The 20,927-nt window shown below is 35.7% G+C and overlaps 1 protein-coding gene across 1 annotated transcript; it reads left to right on the forward strand.

The window, feature by feature from the left end:
* Nucleotides 1-2,456: 2,456 nt before the first annotated feature.
* LOC134742662 (T-cell activation inhibitor, mitochondrial) lies at nucleotides 2,457-20,127 on the forward strand. Its single transcript, XM_063675852.1, has 13 exons — nucleotides 2,457-2,592; nucleotides 2,856-2,979; nucleotides 3,094-3,211; nucleotides 3,737-3,875; nucleotides 3,965-4,069; nucleotides 4,974-5,091; nucleotides 8,645-8,747; nucleotides 9,350-9,441; nucleotides 9,903-10,003; nucleotides 10,706-10,852; nucleotides 11,281-11,412; nucleotides 13,298-13,442; nucleotides 19,668-20,127. The coding sequence occupies exons 1-13, from the start codon at nucleotides 2,570-2,572 to the stop codon at nucleotides 19,752-19,754; spliced, it is 1,434 nt and encodes a 477-aa protein (XP_063531922.1). The 5' UTR covers nucleotides 2,457-2,569; the 3' UTR covers nucleotides 19,755-20,127.
* Nucleotides 20,128-20,927: the final 800 nt, after the last annotated feature.

Here is a 20,927-nt window from a genome sequence, read left to right on the forward strand (position 1 = left end):
TCAACGATGCGTTTTGAAATTGCATCGACTCAACTTGTGCGTTCAGAATTATATTTAACATAATTATAAAAAATCTAACGTTTCTTATGGAATTTTAAGGTTTATGACATAAAATTATTAAATAAAGCTAAATTTGGTATTTTTTATTAGATTCTCAAACCATTTATTTAATGATATTTAATATCGAACGAACCATTATCATGAGCGTTTTACGTTTTGTTATCTGTCAAGCTACTTAAACACGCTCCATCCAAGGTCAAATTACTTTCCCCACTAGTGGATAAAATGCGTTTTTCCCCGCTTGTTTTAAAGGATAAAAGACGGCTTTCCGAGCTAGTGAGGGGAAAAATACTTATCTAAGGCTACGCGCGCACTGCGGTGCGGCGAGTTGCGGTGCGTTTTTAAAAACGCAAATGAAAAAAAAACCGTGTGTGTCCAGTACGCGCACAGCGGTGACATATCCGCACGTTTTGCCATTCTAGTCCCAACTCAAGTAAAGAACGGACGTTGAAAATGAACTACTACGCTAGGCGACGACATTACCGCGCAGCACCGTGTCGCGAGAACAACCGCGTCACCGGATGGCTGCCGGCCGGTGTCCGCACGGATTTTATTCCGCAGTGCGCGGATTTATTCAATATAGTCCATAGGATGCAGATAATTCGTGCGGCGCCGCACCGCAACCAATCTGCAGCAAACCACAGATTTTAATCCGCATACAGATTATTTTCCGCAATGCGCGCATTTCAAGGAGGTTGCATACTTCACAGATTTTCCGAAAAATCCGCAGTGCGCGCGTAGCCTAAGTAGTTGAATTCCCTGACCCCAAATATGTACCTATATATTTAGACACCAAGTTTGTGATTCTAAGTGACTTAGAACTCGAGATATTAATAATTAACTATAATTCAAAATGGCCGCCATACAATTAAATATGGCCGACGGAGGAGTTGGTTCCTATCAATAACTTAAAGCTATGGACCTATCAAGTGCCTGAAAAAAAATTGGTGTATTTGTCCAGCGTGTCCACATTTACGACAATTTGTTTGAGCACTCTGCCCCACTATAAACGATTTAAAGCGTCTAGCGAACTTATTACGGACCCGAGGCACTGGTGATCTGAAAACGCGTTGATTTAACATATACTTGGGTAGGACGAGCACTGATGTAATCCGGCCATGCATGTAGACTGCAGCTCGCATGATAAAGATTATCTTTTGTGCAGTAGTTGAGTACTTACAGGTTGACACAGGGCTAGGTAAACCAATTTCAATAGATGTTTATCAGCAACAACCCTCAAAATCCTCATCGTCATCTACACGATGGACGGAGTTTACAGACTGGCTGCAGCGAAGGCGACATGTTTTTTAAAATTAAGATTTTCATCTAATGTGACGCATTATATTTAATGCTTTTAGCTTTTTTGATACTTTCACAACTACAAAACTTTAAAACTATTTTTTTTTCTCATTTGCCATTTTGGCGCCCCCCCTTGCCATCCGGCGCCTAGAGCGGCCGCTCCACTCGCTCTACCCTAGATCCGGCCCTGACTTTATGCAGAATCGAGCTAGCCAATTGAGAACCCACCGTCGAGAAAAATTCACGCGTTTAGTGAATCAACGGGGGTAGACTTAGAATTTTGGAGATTTTTCGGATGCTGAAACTTTGATAGATTTGTGAATAATACGGTGTATAGCTTTCCAGTCTTTTGGGTTTATTCCTGTGATCCAATAATTCTTTTTGTCGTGCTCCAACTTTAATTTTCTTAGCAAGGAGATATAAATAATTCTGTATCGAGTGGTGTACACCAGTTTTTTATTGCATTTGCAGGGTTTATATTTACTGAGACGTTTACCGGATTCAACTTACTGAAAAGAAAAATTCCTACTTATGTTACTTGTTACTTTACTCAAAAAACTTACAGCGACCTACGCGTCCAATATAATAATGCTTTTAGGATGCTGTTGGGGCTGCCGCGCTATTGCAGCGCTAGTGGTATGTTCGCGGAGGCGCGCACCGACGGCTTCCACGCCATCATGCGCAAGCGGGTGGCGTCGCTGGTGCGGCGCGTGCGCAGCAGCACTAACAGCATCCTAGCCACAGTCGCAGACAGGATAGATGGCGCTTTCTGGAAATACTGGAGTAGCCTACATGTTTATAATTAGTTAAAGTATAAATAGATTACATACATAGATATTGTCACTAACATAGGTTAAGAGTTAATAGAATAAGTTACTAATATATTATGGAAATTGAATTTCTGAAATAAACAATTATTTAATATTTAATTTAATTTAATTTATGACAAGTCAGTATGGCTTAAAGCTTTAGCCTGTCCAGACCAGATGCACGAAAAAAAAAATGTTAAGTTAGTTGTTAGTTATGTGTTAGTTGCTGTCAGTGTCAACCTAATGTCACTGTCAGTAATGTCATGATATAACTAATCCGTGCTAAAAGCAAGCTTTTAGTCATTTTATTTTAGTGATATAATCAAAGTAAAGTAGGTTTAAGTGCTCAAAATAAACGTTTTTTCCGTTTACCAGCATTCAGGCTGATCAGGCATTGAATAATGTATTCCAGAATAAAAATAAGGTATTAGATAGACGTTCTGTTTATATTTAATTACCATTTACAAAACCCTGTATTTTTATGGTCAATTAGATAAACCTGTTTACAAGTTGTTTTTAGATCATTTAGAATATTTAGATGATGAATGTACCTATAAGTATTTTGAATTCACAAACTTTATTGTTATAAAAAAAATTGAAATCTAATGCGAGGAAAAGTGCTTTGTTTGCCCATCGATGGAGCACAAATGGGTTGTAAATCGTAATAACTACATTCACTATGTTCAGATGTTGCCAATGTGCTGGAGGAGTCCTGTGCAGATATTTGAGTTCAGCCGAAGTTTCGACGGCGCTGCGGCCGTTTTACTTCAGTGTACATCCAGACTTGTTTGGAAAATACCCAGAACAGAGAGTAAGTTATTGCTTTGTATTTTCATCTGTTACTCTGATTACTGAATTAATGAATTGATGTTCATTATTTTTTTATTTATTGAGTATTGACTTTTAAAGTTACATCTTATTACAGAAGATAAATGAAAACTCATTACAGCAATTAAGTGCTCTAATAGAGGCACAGCAATCTAGTCGAAGAATGTCTATACCTCCGCTAGCATTTTACTTAAGGCAAAAAGATATGGCAGAAGGTATGTCTCATCAATCATCATATATTCTCTAAATAAATAAAAAACTAATATATATTATCCAATAATCTACTTTTGCTATTGTACTCCTGTTGATAAAAAAAAGTTAAATCAGATGTAGCATATGTATATTATTAATGCCATTAGAACAGATAATAGTAATTTGATTAATTTGGTTTCTAGCTCATTGAAATGTATTTGTCAGAATATGGTACATTGACGTGATCTTAAATTAGAATTAATGCAAGTTCGATCATATTCAACCATGAAGGCAACTCACTAGCTGTTTAAAGTCAGGGGTCGGCAAACTTTTGAAGAGAAACGCCAATCACTATAGAAATCACCAGTTTTAAAGTATGTCAAAGAGCCACAAAAGTTAATTTGTCAAAATCCTCTAATTGTTATTGGTTTGGGTATCTTGAAGAGCTATTATTGCAGATCCAAAGGGCCACTTGGCTCATAGCTGGTGTTTGCCTACCCGGGTTTAGGATGTGAGAATGTAGATTTCATGTTTTATAATACTTTCAGGTGAATTCAAACTAGTCAGAATCCAGTTGAACAGCAGTGATGTTAGGGAAACAGTTGTAAAAGTTTTAAGTGCATGTGATATATCTACAAAATATATTGATAAGATACCAAAAAGTCCACAGAAGAACAATACTTTTAGGTAAAAGAAAAAAAAATTAGCTACCTTTTAAAAGTTGCTAAAAATAGGAAATAAGGTAAAATAATATTATATGAAATATTTTTTTGCAGTAAGGAAAACTTTACAAAAGCATATAAAGAATACAGTGTGGAATTTGAGAAAGTTGCCCGAATGAAGAGAAAAGTTCAGGAAAAGAAAGCAGTTGAAAATCTCATGTAAGTACTTTCACTACCTATGTGATGATTGGATTACACTATTTTAGACTATTGATAAGTAAAGAGAACTTACGTTATTTAGCAGGCCTCATTATTTTGTTCATTTAGTCAGATTCTGGGGCACGGTAGTGTCTCTGCCAAGACGAGTATAGCGAAGCGCAAGGGCACTACCTACCTTTTCTCGAAGCGCTTCATCGTTTTTTTGAACCCTCATAACTTGGGTTTGGATTATACCAGATAAACAAAATTCTCGGGATATGATGTCAATAGTGAACTTATTAAGCATAATAATTTTCAATTGCATAGATCTTAATTATATCTAAAAAACACCGATTTCGTCACTGACTCACTCACTCACTGATGATCATCAAAACCTTTATGGTACTTCCTGAAGTCCTAGGAAGCTAAAATTTGGTATATAAGATAGTTCTAGTACACAAACAACAAAAAAATTCAAAAACTTGAAATTTTTAGCCCCTAAGGGGGTGAAAAGGGGGGTGGCATTTTGTATGAAAAATCAATAAACTGAACTGCTAAACCGATGTTGTTGAAATTTGGTATGTAGATATTTTTTGTAATGGGGAAGGATATAGAATAGTTTTCAACCCCAAAATCACCCCGTAAGGTTGGAAAAGGGGAGGGCGTTATGGGGGAAAGGGGGTTACCCTACAAACTTCGGGCTTGTACGAGTAGAGTTAGAAGCTTGGCTCTACAAGAGATGTGATAACTTTTTGACAGTGCGAGCATTACGGTTTTGTCTTGGCAACATTTTACATGAAAATGTTTTTGGTGGGATTTTTAATTTCGAATTGCATCAATGACTGTTTAGCAAAAATCTAAATCTTCTGTAGATGTAAGACTATTTTAATTTAATTTCAACAATAATCATATTTATTTATTATAGAGAGTGGATATACGACAATAGTGCAACAGCAAGGAGTAAATATGAAGCAACAAGTGCAACCAGGGGCCAAGTGAAGAGCTTAATAGATCACCTATGCAGTACTTATGGTATAAAAGAAGTTCGTAAAAAGTAAAATATTAAGTCAAACTTTCTATTATTTTAAATCTGTATTTTATAACAGGATCTCTTTAAGTGTCTCACGAACCTGCCGCCAATAAGGCGCTCCTATACAATCGAAGTTACACTCATTTTAAAAGGACATGCTGAAACAAAATAACATGATACTTGACACGAACATTTACGTAGGTAACAGATAATACAGATATCGAAACAAAACCTAGTACCCTCTAGTACCAGACATATGTCTGGTACTAGGTTTTGTTTAAATATTGCTAAAATAAAGCCAGTAGAAGTTTTTTTTAAATGTAAAACATTTAGTCGCTCTATTTTCTCTGTATTACCAGATGAAACGTAAACTGATATACGTTACTTGAATGTCCATACGAATACCAAATTCATGTCATTTCAGAAGGTCATTTTAAAATGAAACAATTTTTATCCATATACATATATTCATTCATAATTAATTATAATTACGTACACTGATTTACTTATCATCATGAATTACGAGTGCTGTTCCGAAAGTTGTTAACTGCTCCGGCTCTACTCATGCGGTTACAATATATTTATACCACATTTATACCATTGTGAGGGATCCTTCAGTACAGTACTTATGCAACTGGTGTAAATACATTTTTGGAAAACGCTTAGTTTTATTTATTTATTTTTCACTTCGATGCGTCGAAGCCTATAACCATCTGTCACTAGGAGGATATAACCAACGGAGCCTAGCCTATAACAGGCGTTCCCCTCTGTCGAAAATAGTCGGCCAATGGTCATACACAATGTATGGACTGACGTTTACGGAATTTATATCAAATACTCAGTCTACTGTCCCTTGGAGCTATGAAAAAATCAAACTTCTAAGCCAACGCAATCAAAAGATACAATACAACCGTTTATGCCGCAAATTTTCGACACTCGCAAGGTAATCAAAACCTACAAGGTACTTCCCGTGAACTCAGAATCTTGAAATTTGGTACGAAGCAACGTCTTATAGCACAGATGAAGGCAAAATTGCGAAAACCGTAAATTAGGAACCCTCGGTGCGCGAGTCCAACTCGCGCTTGGCCGGTTTTTTTTTCTAAGCAAAGCTGTTTTGTATGGAACTCCATTTAGCTTTCAGTTAAAAATATATAATAAAAAAAATATTCGCAATAATAATAAAAAACCGGCAAAGTGCGAGTCGGACTCGCGCCCCGAGGGTTCCGTACTTTTTAGTATTTGTTGTTATAGCGGCAACAGAAATACATCATCTGTGAAAATTTCAACTGTCTAGCTATCACGGTTCATGAGATACAGCCTGGTGACAGACATACAGACGGACAGCGGAGTCTTAGTAATAGGGTACCCTTAAGCGGTATAAAGTATAATTTTATTAATTGAAATATTTCTAATCGCATGAGTAGAGCCTAGGTTACCAGATACTAATTTTTGAATCTCCTGAGAAAATTCCTGAATTGCGAAATTTTTTTCTGACGTTGACGACGACGGGGGGGGGGTCTCGAATATTAGACATTAAAAAAAATTAAAAAAATTTAAACTGTTTCTTTAAAAAAAAAAAGAAATTACAAAATCTACTCTCAGTCTTAGCCTAATCTACACTCTGAGCTATATAGCTGATATAGATTGTACGAAGTATGGTCATATTTCTATTACATTTATATTATTACTATTTATTTAACACGTATAACATGATTTCGATTATAAGACATATATAAACAAAGTAAGACATATATAAAAAAAGTCTATTAATTCAAAAAAATCCTGACAATTTCGTGTTCCGTCCGAATTCCTGACAAAAGGCAAAAATTCCTGACATCTGGGGCCCATTTCTCGAACTATATTAGACTAATATTATTAGTTCACGAACTGTCAAATCGAATGGGTTGCCATAACAACACACTAATGAAATGGGCCCCTGGTAACCCTAGTAGAGCCGGAGCAGCTAACAACTTTCGGAATAGCCCGTATGTGTTGCAGTACTTGCAGTCCCATTATCATTAGTCATAATTCTGAAACCGTTAACTTTTCAGGATTTTTGTAAGGTTATCCTATAGTTAGGTTAGGTTTGTTTTATGGCAACACCGGTGAAATTCCGCCTTTTTATATAATACATACCTTACTGCAAACATTTGGCACAGAGCACAGAACACCCCTAATGGATGGGAGACGCATTTGTTTCCCAAGTACAAAATTTGGTACTATAAAAGTCCTGATAACGTTTTGGAGCGTGCTAATTCTAATTAGTGTTCATGATTAGCACTATAATGGTGTTGTAAACGTTTACAAAACCCCAAATAGGCCCTAGTTTTATCACTGATTTATTCTATAAACATTACATAAAGCCTCTCACGGTGATAAATCAGCTCTATGGTTGAAATGTAAAAGTGACGAGAAACGCTTTTTAGTACTAAAATAGCGCTGTCTGTAAAGCGAGGTTTAGACTAGCAAGAACTTGCATGCAATTTTCATTACATTGCGGTATCTGATGAACATTTTGAATGCAGTTTACCTTAGTAGTCAGCAATGTAACGTAAATTGAATGCAAGTTCTTGCTAGTCTTAACCTCGCTTAACGTTTATGTCGCAATTTGCAATTATAAAAGTAACCAAAACATGTTTATAGTGCTATTTTGCACCGTAAACGATTCTAGTGATCTTTTTTATAACACTCGCTTGTCCGCTATTTTGTTTGCATTAAATATATCGGTAAGTTCATTCGCCATTGTTTCTTAAAGTGACATTTGTATTTTGGTAATAAAAAGGACGTACTAAAAAACATTCGTGGACCGTTACTATGCCGGTACATTGTACATGCGAAAATAATTGTATTGTTAAAATCATTATGCTGATTTCAAATTTGACAATGTGCTCTCAAAATTTTCATGTTTTAATTCAATTTACATTAATAAAATAAGGACCTGTCCCAAATTTGGCTGCTATAGCACACATAGGTTCCAGCCGTGCTGCTAATGTGCTATCATGGCAGAAAACAGCAGCCATATTTTAACGGATTATTTAGCAACGTGCCAGGTAACTTTTATGGTACTATATAGCACTATAGAAAACCTTTCATGACTTTTACAGAACTAGCCTTTAAAAAGCTAAAACGTTACGTAATGGTCGTGCAAAGTCCTTTTATAGTGCAGATTGATCCTCTAATAGTGTTTACGATACTGCTACAATACTAGTACTATAAAAGCTATTTTGACGCATTATTAGTGCGAAATAGGTAAGTACATAAAAGCGTCAGTAAAGTCGTCTATAATATTAAATAGTACCATAATCGCTTTTTGCATATCTATAACAGTGCAGCACTTTAAAGATTCTTTTGTGTGGTCCTAGAAGCGTTCTAAGAGCGAAATTATATAATTTAAGTGCTCTTTAATTTATAGAACCAAAACACTCTGTTAAAAACCTATTATAGTACAAGCAGTCACAATGGTTACCATTATAGGCCTACTATATCACTGTTTGGTGTTAAAATGCCTTAGTTATGTTATAGAACCTTTTGTAAGTTATTAATGTTATAATCCAATGTGCTTGCAGGTAAAATATGATGGTGGTTGGAATATTAGCCATATCAGAGGTGCGCTACAAAGTCTGGTTGCGCTGGCCTCGCAGCATTCGCAACATATGAGTAATTTAACAGGTAAGTTCGAAAGTGAACGTGTACCTACAGTCAGCTGCAGAGATGACAATGTTTTCCACAATAACCCATGACAATCCATACTAATATTATAAATACGAAGATGTGCCTGTCTGTTTCCTTTTCACGCTTAAACCGCTGAACGAATATAGTTTTTATGGCATAGAGATAGTTTGAGTCCCGGGGAAGGATATAGAATAGTTTTTTTGTCGGAAGTCATCCCTAAAGAGGGTCAAAGTTATTGCCATTACATTTTATCCAGGCGCTATACTTACTAACTGCCGGAACTAATTCCACGCAAACGAAGTTGCGGGCAAAAGCTAGTATTCAAATATTCTAAAAATAGCTGTGCATGCAACATGATTCTCCCTGGGCGGGATAAGACAGAGGCAGTTTGTACGGGCAGTGCGAGGCTCTCAACTCTCAAGCCATTTTAAATAACCCATACAAAATGGTCTCTGTCCGATCATCGTCACATTCCTGTCCTGTGTGACCAACTTTAACAAGAGGAAAATGCGACATGTGGCTCTCACCCTTGCACACTGTTCAAACATGGTGTAGTGAACCTCTGGTGAACATTTTAAACTACCATTGTTTCATTTCAGGTAGAACCATTGCCTTAGGACAATTTACTGGCGTAAGCTTAGATGGCGATGTGTTCCTGAATATAATTGACGTAAGAAACGAATGGCTCTCGGTAAGTTAATAAGATTGAGAATTTTTTGTAGATTATATTTATAGGTACTCATGTCAATAGTATGAGTCATGAGTATCATGAATTAATATATTATTACAAAACATATAACTAATCATATTTAGGCAAGACCTAAAAACCGGCCAAGTGCAAGTCAGACTCGCGCACCGAGGGTTCCGTACTTTTTATTATTTGTTGTTATAGCGGCAACAGAAATACATCATCTGTGAAAATTTCAACTGTCTAGCTATCACGGTTCATGAGATATAGCCTGGTGACAGACAGACAGACGGACGGACAGCGGAGTCTTAGTAATAGGGTCCCGTTTTTACCCTTTGGGTACGGAACCCTAAAAATGATCGATCATGTGTTTTATAATACCTACTAATAATTATGTTTGCTATGTAGTAAGTCCTATACAGTTCCTAGATATTGTATTAAGGAATGTGTTTTATATATTTCAGCTTATTAAAAAGGTTAGCCAAGAAGATAGCGCTCTGACACAAATACCTCACTACGAAGAGGCTTTGTCCAGTATACTAAGGAATATACACATTTGTAGACGGTAATATTTTATCTTCGTTTTACTGTTAAACAATGCTAGATTTAAACCATGATAAGTCTGCAACGATTCTGATAGCACACACAGTGCATTATTTATAGGTAAGTCATAATTTCATAGAAGACTACGTTTGACGTTTAAAATAACACTTGCGCTAGTTACACTGCGTGTGCTATCTAAATCGTTGCTGACTTATCTTGGTCTAACTCTATTTTGCTATTCCAAAATAATATTGAATTGTTAATCATTCAAAAAACGAAAAGCAAAAGACAGACAGTCTTTAGACTTTAACACCTTTACTTTCCTTAGCATCATTATATTTATCTGAATCAAATTTGAAACACTTCTTGGTTTACGATTGGCCTGATATTTGTGTAATACCGTAATTTCGGTGGCAATGCAATAATTTGCTAATATGGATCTGATCTAATAATGCAGTATGCAGTCGGAAGATGGTTAAAAGACCTCCGTATCGAACCAAACTCAACCATATCAGTTTGGGCTCATTAGATTTAAGGTATAGAAATTTTATGAAGAGATACAGGCGGCAGTAGGTACAAGGGTGTTTCAATATTTATGTTATTGTTATTAGTAGGTACTAGGTACTAACGTACCTAAATAATGTAGCCTATCTAGTTCTAGAGGATAATACAAAATATTTGCCAGTCGTTTCTATGAAATGCATCAAATACACATTTTTTATAGGAAATTCATGCCAAAAGTGTCCGCTCACCAGTACTGCAGCCACTTGAGGCAGCTCATCACATCCATCGGGGACTTTTACGGGCGGGGGAAGAAGATCCCTGCCTCGGTGCCTGAATCGCTTAGCAAATACCAGATTGTAGTTGAGCCGTAAGTTCAAATTATCTTCATGTGTTGGTAAAACACTTTTTTACTTATGTTTAGGTTCTCGTTTTTACTTGACTTGTTAGTATAGTAGGTACCTATAGTCAAAATAATCCTGTAGGTATTATAAAATCAAATTATCTCCCGTAATAAGAGCCGATCGTTAAGTTCGGGGTTATATCTTTAAATTGACCGTAGCGGGGTATGTAAAAACCTCTCCTTACAGCGAGTACATTAAATGCACTTTGCTTTTCACCTATACTTCCTTATAATTTTGATATTAATATTGTGCGGATTTGAAGTTAAATCGAAGGAGCAAAACCGATCGTGTTCGAAGGCAAGGAAAATAGGTGGTTTTTCGAATATTTGGAAAATATTAATCATCTGTGACTAAATGCCTCTCTGTAAGTAAAGGCTAAGTTACTTACTTACAGAGAGGCCGGTCCCCTGATGCTGTCCCCCACAGGCCAGTTCATCACGCCGTCGTCCTGTCCGGCCGACGAGCTCATCTACTTCATCAGCAACCACCTCGACGAAGCCATGCTACTTCTCACTGAGTACAGCATGTAAGTTGTTAACAACACAGTTCTCGTGAGGCACCGACATATTAAATATATATTAAACCGGATTATTGACGTTTACACGTACCTACTCGGATAGTTATGGAGCAAAACATGTCGAGCAATCATCGACTTTATAAACGTGATCGACCCGGTTTTTAATAACGCAGTTCTCGACCGTACCGTACCTGCTTATGGAAACATTTGTTCAAAATTTTAAACCAATGTGTACCGAATGCTATATACACGAAATAACAGAACTGTATGAAGCATGTTCTCGAAAACGTTTAGAACAAAGATAGATATAACTCCGTAATAGATGGATACAGTCTAAGGAAAAAACGTGCCTCGAAAATCAAGAAAATTTGATTCTCGATCAGATGGCGCCACTACCTTTGGCCTACTCTCGTATAGATGGCGTTGACGGTTTCGTTTGTTATTTAACAATTTTAACGCATATCAGTGAAAGAACATGGACAAAATAATATAAAAATAATTAATGCAAATATTGCAAAAAAAATCATTTAACCATATATGTATACACCGTGGTTTTTTGATTTCCGTTAATTTTAAGGGGAGATTCTTCAGGTTGAATAAAGTTAATTTCTCTAAGAAACTAGTGTTTTAACTCTTACGGTTTTTGAGATATTCAATAAATAAATTTAATTGCTAAAACCTGTGTAAACAATTCTTCATTGCCTCCAAATTTTATTTATTTTTTAAGTTTCGTCAGTAAAGAGTTTTCCATTGATAGCTATTCACTACAAGAAGGTTACTGAGGTGAGTTAGTTTGACAGTTCCGACATTAACTACTTTTCTTTCATTAAGTGTCACACTAACTTTTACGTAACTCTAAAGGACCTTTTACGATGCAATATTCATTTATTTTGTATGAAAAAGGCAAAAAAAAATTTTTTCGAATTTTACAATAAGCGATATACCAGGTAGCTTCTATTAATGTACCAAGCAACGTGTCGAATTTAACGGAAATCAAAAAAAACACGATGTATATAAATACATTTTTTGATATTTTTAGTTTTAATCGTGTGTCGATAGATGGCAGTGAATATACTGCGGCTACAAAATTTACTATGACAGTACCGCTCTATCCTATTATATGCTCTTTGGTTTAGAACTATAACTATTAAATTTTAAAATTTTAAAAATACCTACGCTATATGCCAAAAATGTCTTACATCATTTTGGAAAAGAGCTGATACTCTTCAAACTGTTGGATCAATTTCTATCAAACATTGCTAAGAATCACCGCAAGGAAGATTCCTTTCACGTAAAAAAAACATCGAAATCGGTCAATAATTGGAGAGCTCAAACATATAACACCTCTTTTTTGCGTCGAAGGTTAATAAAATGAGACCGAAACACACTATTACACTAAGTATTATTCTATGGTACCTACCTGCATTAGTATAGTCAGCATCAAATATAAAGTGACGAACAAAGTGGCCAAATATATCGTAACACACCTTTGTTACCAGAGAAATAAGGATGTGTTCCGATATATTTGGCCACTTTGGCCGTTACTATCTATTTGATGCCGACTGTAGGTACTTAATGATTTATGGAAATAAACTTTCAATAACAAACATGTTTAGGTTAGGATTTAGGTTTTCACAATCGGCAGATTAAAGAAAATATATTCCAAGAACATACTTATACGATATCGCGACAAATATTGAAGTCATAATTATTGATATGAATTAACAGAACGCCCAGTTCGTAGGATATGTAATAATATGTATAACAATGAAAACGTAAACAAAAGAAGCTCTGTGTCTTTCTTGGATGGCCTGTTCTTATTTCTATGAAAATATTAATAAGGAAAATTGATCATGAAATGATAAAGTTACATTAAACAATTCGTTTAATTCAGCAACAAGCACGTGGAAAAGGCACTTTACAAAGAAGTGTTAGAGCGGTTCGGCCTCCTGGACCTGCACAAGGACGACAGCATCACGCCGGCGCTCATGATCCTGTGCTGCCAGCGGCTGCTCACGCGCATCGACAACATTGACGCGGTAACACAATCATATTCAGTAGTTATTGGCAATCTCGTTATATCAAAGCAAAGAGGATATAATAAGATAGAGCGGTACTGTCATAGTAAATTTTTTAACCACTGTAAATTCACTGCCACCTATCGACATACTTTAAAACTAAAGATGAAGATTTATAAAAATACGTTAAAATGTATTTAAATTCTCTTATTATATCCTCTTTGGCAATAGGGATGATGACACATATTTAATTTTATAGCAAAATCTAGTAAAATAGATAGCAAATGAGCAATTTATCACAATAATGTGGATATTAAAATAATATATGTAAATGATAAAAAAATGCAGAATCTAAGTCAAAATATTTAAAAAAAATTAAGTATTGTAAAACGTTGTACGATACATGTGTGAATAGGTAATTCGCAACTCGTGTCAACTTAAAACACCACACGAATTTCCTGTTTTTCGCACTTGTATAGTAAATGTCGTAACGTACTATTATAGTGTCAGGCAGCTGCAGATGGCTGTAGTCTGTTTTTACAAGCTTTTATTTAACTAGCCCTGTTTAGTAGGGTAAGTAAGGACAGTAAATGTATGGAGCAGAATGCACTTTAGTCTCAGGCAATGCCGCTTGGCACGATTGTTCCTTAGGCCAAACAAAGCTGATTTGGCCCGGTAGCCACGAGATCGTACCGTGCCTACCCCCAGGGGGAGAGGCCGACTCCCCAGGTCCAACTCGTCCAGGTCTTAGCAACTAGGGCAAGTAATATATCATTTTCGTGTAATTTAGGAATTAATTTTTGAAATAATTATCACGAATTAATAAACTAGTGGATGTGAAATGACTCCTATTTAGTATGAAAACCAGTGTCGCTAAACTCACACATTCATAGCCACGTTAAAATATGTCACACACTTACAAAATTGCTCTGATTCGTAGCAACTTTCCATACCAAAAGGTTATTACCGGTGGACATTTCTCGAACGAATATCAACTGTAGGCTACATGAGTGACGGTTTAAAATATAATGTCAAAGCTATATGACATACGACTCTTTCATTATCTCATTCATCTCACAAAGGCTCGCTCAACGTTCACCTAATACAACTACTCAACACCAGATGGCGTTATTTTATATAATTTTAAAATCACTTACTTATTACAGGCGAGAAAAGGGCTAAAAAACCAGTATAAGTAAGGTCTAATTACGCATGGTTTGTTACGGATCTCACGGTCACGTTACACTGGTGTTTTCGAGATCTCTACACGCCTGCGAGTAGCTAACCGTTGGAACTTCTTTCCATTCGACGATATAGGGAGGGGACAGTGTAATCGGAGTGTTTTATCGATATTTGTGTGTTCAGTTAGGTATTGATATTTCATTAAGTACCGTATGTTTTAACACATTTAGATGATACTTTATTTATGATTATAATATAGGTAGTGATAATTGTGATTGTATGAAAAATAATATGTAGTACAGTACAACAAATATCTAACTAGAAATTTGTTTCTTATTAATTGACCAACTAGGTTGTTAATGTGAACATTAAATATATCTTAAAGTCAAACAGATAAAATCATAGTTCTTTAAAGGTGGTTCTTTTAACTCGGTATTGCTGTTATTTTGTAATCACAAATCTGCAATTACTTACATAGGTAAGTATTCGTCTTTAACAATATATTTACTTGTAGCAGCATTTAAGGCCAATCTAGACGGGACAACCTGATTAAATTGTCAAATTAATTGTATGGTGTGAAAGCATACATGAAACTGGCTCATCGATCCCACTTGATTTGATTGTAAGATTGTGACCTATCAAATCAAGAAGGGGGGCGGCAAAATTCCAATATTTGACGCTAGTTTGCGTGGTACGGATCACTTTTTATTAATTTAGTGAGCCCGAATGTCACTAATAATTACTAAATTAGTAACTAAGTTTTAGGCGTGTGGACGCTACATGAGATATATGGCAATTTTATCCCCAGAAATCTTTCTCTAAGAAATGCTCCTAGCAAATGGTGCTATATTTTTGCGGAAACTAATTTTCTTGCCCAGTAGCATTGATCCATTTATTTTTAATATCGGCATCTTGTGGTAACCTACAATAATAAATAATAAAGAAATAGAAAATATAAAACGTTTATTCATGGCACATTGCATGCATTGTACGCATAAGTGCATTAAGTACCTAGTCTAATTATATTAACGATGAAAATATGATGGGTGTAAAAAACAAAAACGTATGTAAAGGAATACGAAGGTTTGAAAGGTTGCCATGAAATGACCCCGACTTAACTTAGTGCTTGATGACCAGAGCTGCCATATTTACTAAGACATTGATTATCCCAAATAATAATAAGAAACGTGTCTAAAATAATAATTTATTACCGAACCAAACATCAAACTTGAAATAGCGTAACTTTAACTTTATCGATATAAATATCGACATTGCGCAGCATCTGAGTAGCGAAGTTATTTGACATTTAGGATAGCGAATATTCCAGATAAACGTAAAGAATTGTGACAAAGGATTGTGAACTCTAAGTTCTAACTGATAAAATATAGATTTACTTAACGAACATTCGTAAATAATGCAAAATAAACAGATTTTTCGTATTTATTGGATTATATTTAAATAAATAACCACCGGTGATAGGAAATACCTCCACGTGAAAGATTTTTTTAACCGCTGTGATTTCTGCAGCTTAATACTGCACAATACGGCATTTTAAATTTAATTATCAATTTTTGTTAGACGAGCGTACGTACGACGTGAATGTCATTCGAGCATGAAGTTTACACAACAACTGAGCATAGTCTGTGCATAAAGTGAGTCGGTCGCTACTAACTGTCGGATAGACGGGAACGCCCACTTGCCATCTCCATCCTACTCCGTGATAATTATTATACCTTTTCATACAAAAAAAATGATTTTTGTGCAAAAAATTAAAATGTCATAATTTTTGGTGACAATTTTGGCTGTTACAATCATAGTATGGCGAATAAAATTCCTTCCGAATCCAGGGCCATAAAATTCCTTAAAAAAAATGACAATCATAGACATACTCGTAGTATATACAACTAGACATGAAACCGAGCGACCAGGGGTAAGAGAAAGACATATTGTGACGTCATAACATGGGGTTACCATGGTCGCAACAAAATACCCTTAAATGTGACTACTATGTGGTATTTTTTGCGACTGGAAAACGTTGCAAACAAGTACTCAAATTACGTAATGAGCGAGTCGCTATTTTGACTCACTGACTTACTAGTACCTATAGCAAGCGAAATCGCTAATGTAGTCGCAACCGGTCACTTTTGGTTATTCCCACTAGTTACCACCAAGTTGTTATCAGTGGTAACACTGGTAACGACTGGTAATTAGTTTCCCACCTTTTACCAGTGGTAAGTGGTATCTGGGTTTTTTTTTTCAGTAGTCACCAGTATTTTAATGACTAGCCATACTCTATGCAGTGAATGAATTATACCAATGCCGATATCGCGAAGAAAAATTTCGCTGTTTCATACATTCCAGCTGATGTGATGTCACCGATTTGTATGGGACAGCCAATTTCTTTTCCTATAATAAAAGTTGTTCAGTGTGACCTATAAATTCGCTGCGCAGAGTATGGCTGGTCCTTACAATTTCAACTTGTATATGAAGTTTTCGAAAAAAAATAAAATAATGTGGCTCAGGGAGTTGATATGAGATTAGGTGGTCGTTGGAATAAAAGGATAATTTAACAAAACAGGTAATTTATTTATTCAAAACATATTATAACTATACTTACCAGAAATGTCTAGTGAACTTTCAGCCAGGTATAAGCTGTGCTGAATGTGGAGCACCCTCTCTGCAGCCCTATGATAGATAGTATTCTTAGGATCGGCGAACCACACCAAAAGGAGAGCTAACCAAAAAATCACAGCTTAGGTTAGGTTACTATGAAATCACCGTCACAGTCCTCTTTAAGTAAGTATACTAATTTTGTAGGGCACAAGTCTAATAAATTATAAATAATGCTTTGCTTTTTAGCCTTGGTTTTAGACACTGCTACTTACTAAACTGTGACGTCACACAATTTTCAAAGAGCGTATTGGGCGCGAATTGAATTTTAGTCCAACAATTGGTTAATATATAATATAATACAAGCATTTTAAGAAATTGGAAACAACCCTATTGCAGCGATGTATCTTGACTTGCTTAAGCGTCACCTCAGTAGATAGTGCTCTGCGTGTCCAGTTCAATAATGGCTTCAGGATGCTGTTGGGACCGCCACGACGACGACGAACACGAATGGACGATTTCCAAGACATAATGAAGAAAAGAATGTCCTCTCTCTCCTGGGGGGTAGTATTAATAAATTTTGTTAGAGTTTAATACTAATAAAAAGTTAAAAACTGTGTACCAAGACCCGAAATAAATTATTTAAAAAATCGACCAAGTGCGAGTTGCACAGGAAGGGTTCCGTACCATTATACAATAACGGCAATAATAAAAACACATTTAACGGGGGCTTCCTTAAATATTATTTTAATCTGTTTTAATTATTTGTTGCTATAGCGGCAACAGAAATACATCACCTGTGGACTGTGGACTGTGGAAATTTCAACTGTCAAGCTATCACGGTTCACAAGATATGGCCTGGGCTATAACCGCGAAAATCGAAATTCGCAAATTGCGGGCATTTTTCTCTGTCACTCTAATTACGCCTTCATTAGAGTAAAAGAGAAAGATCCCCGCAGTTTGCGAATTTCGGTTTTTGCGGTAGCCCCTCTGGTGACAGCCAGACAGACGGACAGTGAAGTCTTAGCCCGTCCCGTTTTTCGGGACGGAATCTAAAATCTGATTCGTAGGTTAAGATAACTCTATATAGTCTATAATATTTATATAATTAATACTTACACTATTATGTAGTCTGTAATAGTGTAACGGGTTATTCCCATTAGTTAGCACCAAGTTGTTACCAGTGGTAACTACAAGGAATCTTTTACCACTGATGAAAATTTTATTCCCACCCTTTACCAACGGTAACTACCTACTGGGAAATAGAATTCCCAGTAGGTACCACTAAACCGAGTTCGTCGTAACTACTGAAATTTTTTTCTGGGATTTATTTTTCCCAGTAGTTCCCACCAAAAGTTCTTTTCCCTATTTTGCGGACACAATGTTGTTCAAAATGTTTGGAATAAATACGCGAGTATTTGTGAGAAATCCAGTTTTGTTTTTCCAGCTCCCGCAATCCATTGTTTAAGTATTTCATCTTCCGTCGGAAAGCTGGAAATATCAAATACTTAGCTTGAAACTCCCGAAATATGGGGTAATTGCAGGGGACTTTTTTTTTCAATTTGTTTGCAACCCTAAATAAAATACTACTGAATTTGACCGGTTTACGTAACCAAACTTTCTGTTTTATTTTTAGCAATAATTTACTGATATTTCCTATTTTATCAAGTTTGTCATAATCCAACTAATGATGTAACTCAGTAACTTGGTTCCTGTGAGCTTTGAGAAAGAAATACATGATCAAAATACGAAAAACTTGTACTTACGCATGGAATGTTACATCCGCTTCTTTTCGCAAACTATTGCTTTTGCAGGCAACCACTGAACACCCCGCCATGTTAAGTGTATTTAAAAACACTGTTACACATCCGTTAAATAGTTAATAATCACAATTATTTACTTTATAGTAAGAAAACCACGTTGTTTGCTAGCACTCTTGACAATACGATTGACAGTTTTATGTATGGCAGCATGATGGCAGCATAATCCTATTGCGGGATTTTTTTCTCCTTCACCATCTATTTCGCCATCGCCTCCTACCTATGCTGCCATAACCCGACCATGAAAAAAAAACCCGGTCGGTGAAAAGGACAAAGCATGGCACTGTTTTCTCTTTCCTCTTATAGGAATCGCAATAAGACTATCTTTCTCTATCAAAGAGTGTCAGGCCCTTGTTGACAATTCTAGGGATTGTCAGGGCAAGCTATGCATTCGCCATCTGCTAAATATTGCAACCGGCCAACCCCATTGTGATGAAAAATATTAATTACTACACATACATATTGAAATTGTAAACTTGAATTCGCAATGAGACAAATGACAAGTTTTATTAATATAATATCAATGTCAATTATGGTATTAATAAGTATTAACTACACTAAAATTGGAGATCACATACGAGTATTTATTAATCTAGGACTATAATATTCATAAAAATGTTTTTTTTTGTTACAGAAATTACAAGGAAATATTTTATACGTCACACATTACTATTCGGTACTAACGGAGGGCGTTTTATGCATACCTTGGAACTTCAAATAAGACCTTTGCATATTTTTACCTTTGTAAAAAAAATTGTACATACGTCACACTGAAAGTTTTAAAATGGACCATTTTGAGATAATGCAATTTAAATAACCAATTATTTTTTTTAAATACACTCCACTACTCTTTAGATTTTATTTATAAAATAATTATAGTTAGTTTTTAAGGTATAGGGTAGGCCAATGATAAATGCATTTTAACGAAACGACGTCAATACGAAAAGAGAATTTATCACTGGCCCACCCTATACTTTTCATTGGGTTGTCTTTTGTTTTTTTTTAGGATTGGAAATTGAAAATCTTCGTGTTATGATTTATTGTGGCCTCTGTTAACTTAGTAAAGATGTGATGAATGATGATAATGCGGCTATATTTTAGTAATTAAGTCTAAAGGGGCCCACCGATTATCAGTCCGCCGGACGATATTAGCCTGTCAGTTAGAACAAAAATCTGACAGTTCTGAACAACTGACAGGCTAATATCGTCCGGCGGACTGGTAATCAGTGGGCCTCTTTATACGGCTCAGTTGGCTGTTTCTAACTGATAATACAATTTTATCTATTTCGCATCTACTTCTCTTATGATCATTATAGTGACTGCCAAAATAGCTGCATGTCAGCAAATTTTCGAGTCTGAAAGCCTAAGAACCAACATGACACAATAAATACATGATACATGTTTGACATATTCTATAAAACTTTCAGTGTCACTGTCGTACATATTTACTCCCTTATTCATAAAACTTTCCAAGCCTCAATTAGTTTATGTTTTATACCTATCTTACAAAGACATAAATCAAAACAACATATTAAGACAAACATTGACAGCTAAATGAGGCTTGTGGCGCGTTTATGAATAACTGCCATTAGATGAAATAATTAACAAGTTGAGAGATGTCACAGTATCACCATTCATTTGCCTTCAAATAGCTGGTAAAAATAGTACCTGGTTAAATAGTTTAAGTAAGTACTCGCCGACTGTATACCTTTTTTTGCGTGCCACTTTCGTTGGAGTGATACTTTTCAACTCTCGTTTATAGTAATAGTATACATAAATACATATAAGCATTTAGTATTTCTTAATTCCGTGGTACAGTCGAGTTCATTAAGAGCCCATCAACGTGCTCATTAGCGCCACTGCTAAATAATTGTGATTATTTAAATTTAACGAT

Source organism: Cydia strobilella, chromosome 1 (assembly GCF_947568885.1).
Source record: "Cydia strobilella chromosome 1, ilCydStro3.1, whole genome shotgun sequence".
Taxonomy (NCBI): domain Eukaryota; kingdom Metazoa; phylum Arthropoda; class Insecta; order Lepidoptera; family Tortricidae; genus Cydia; species Cydia strobilella.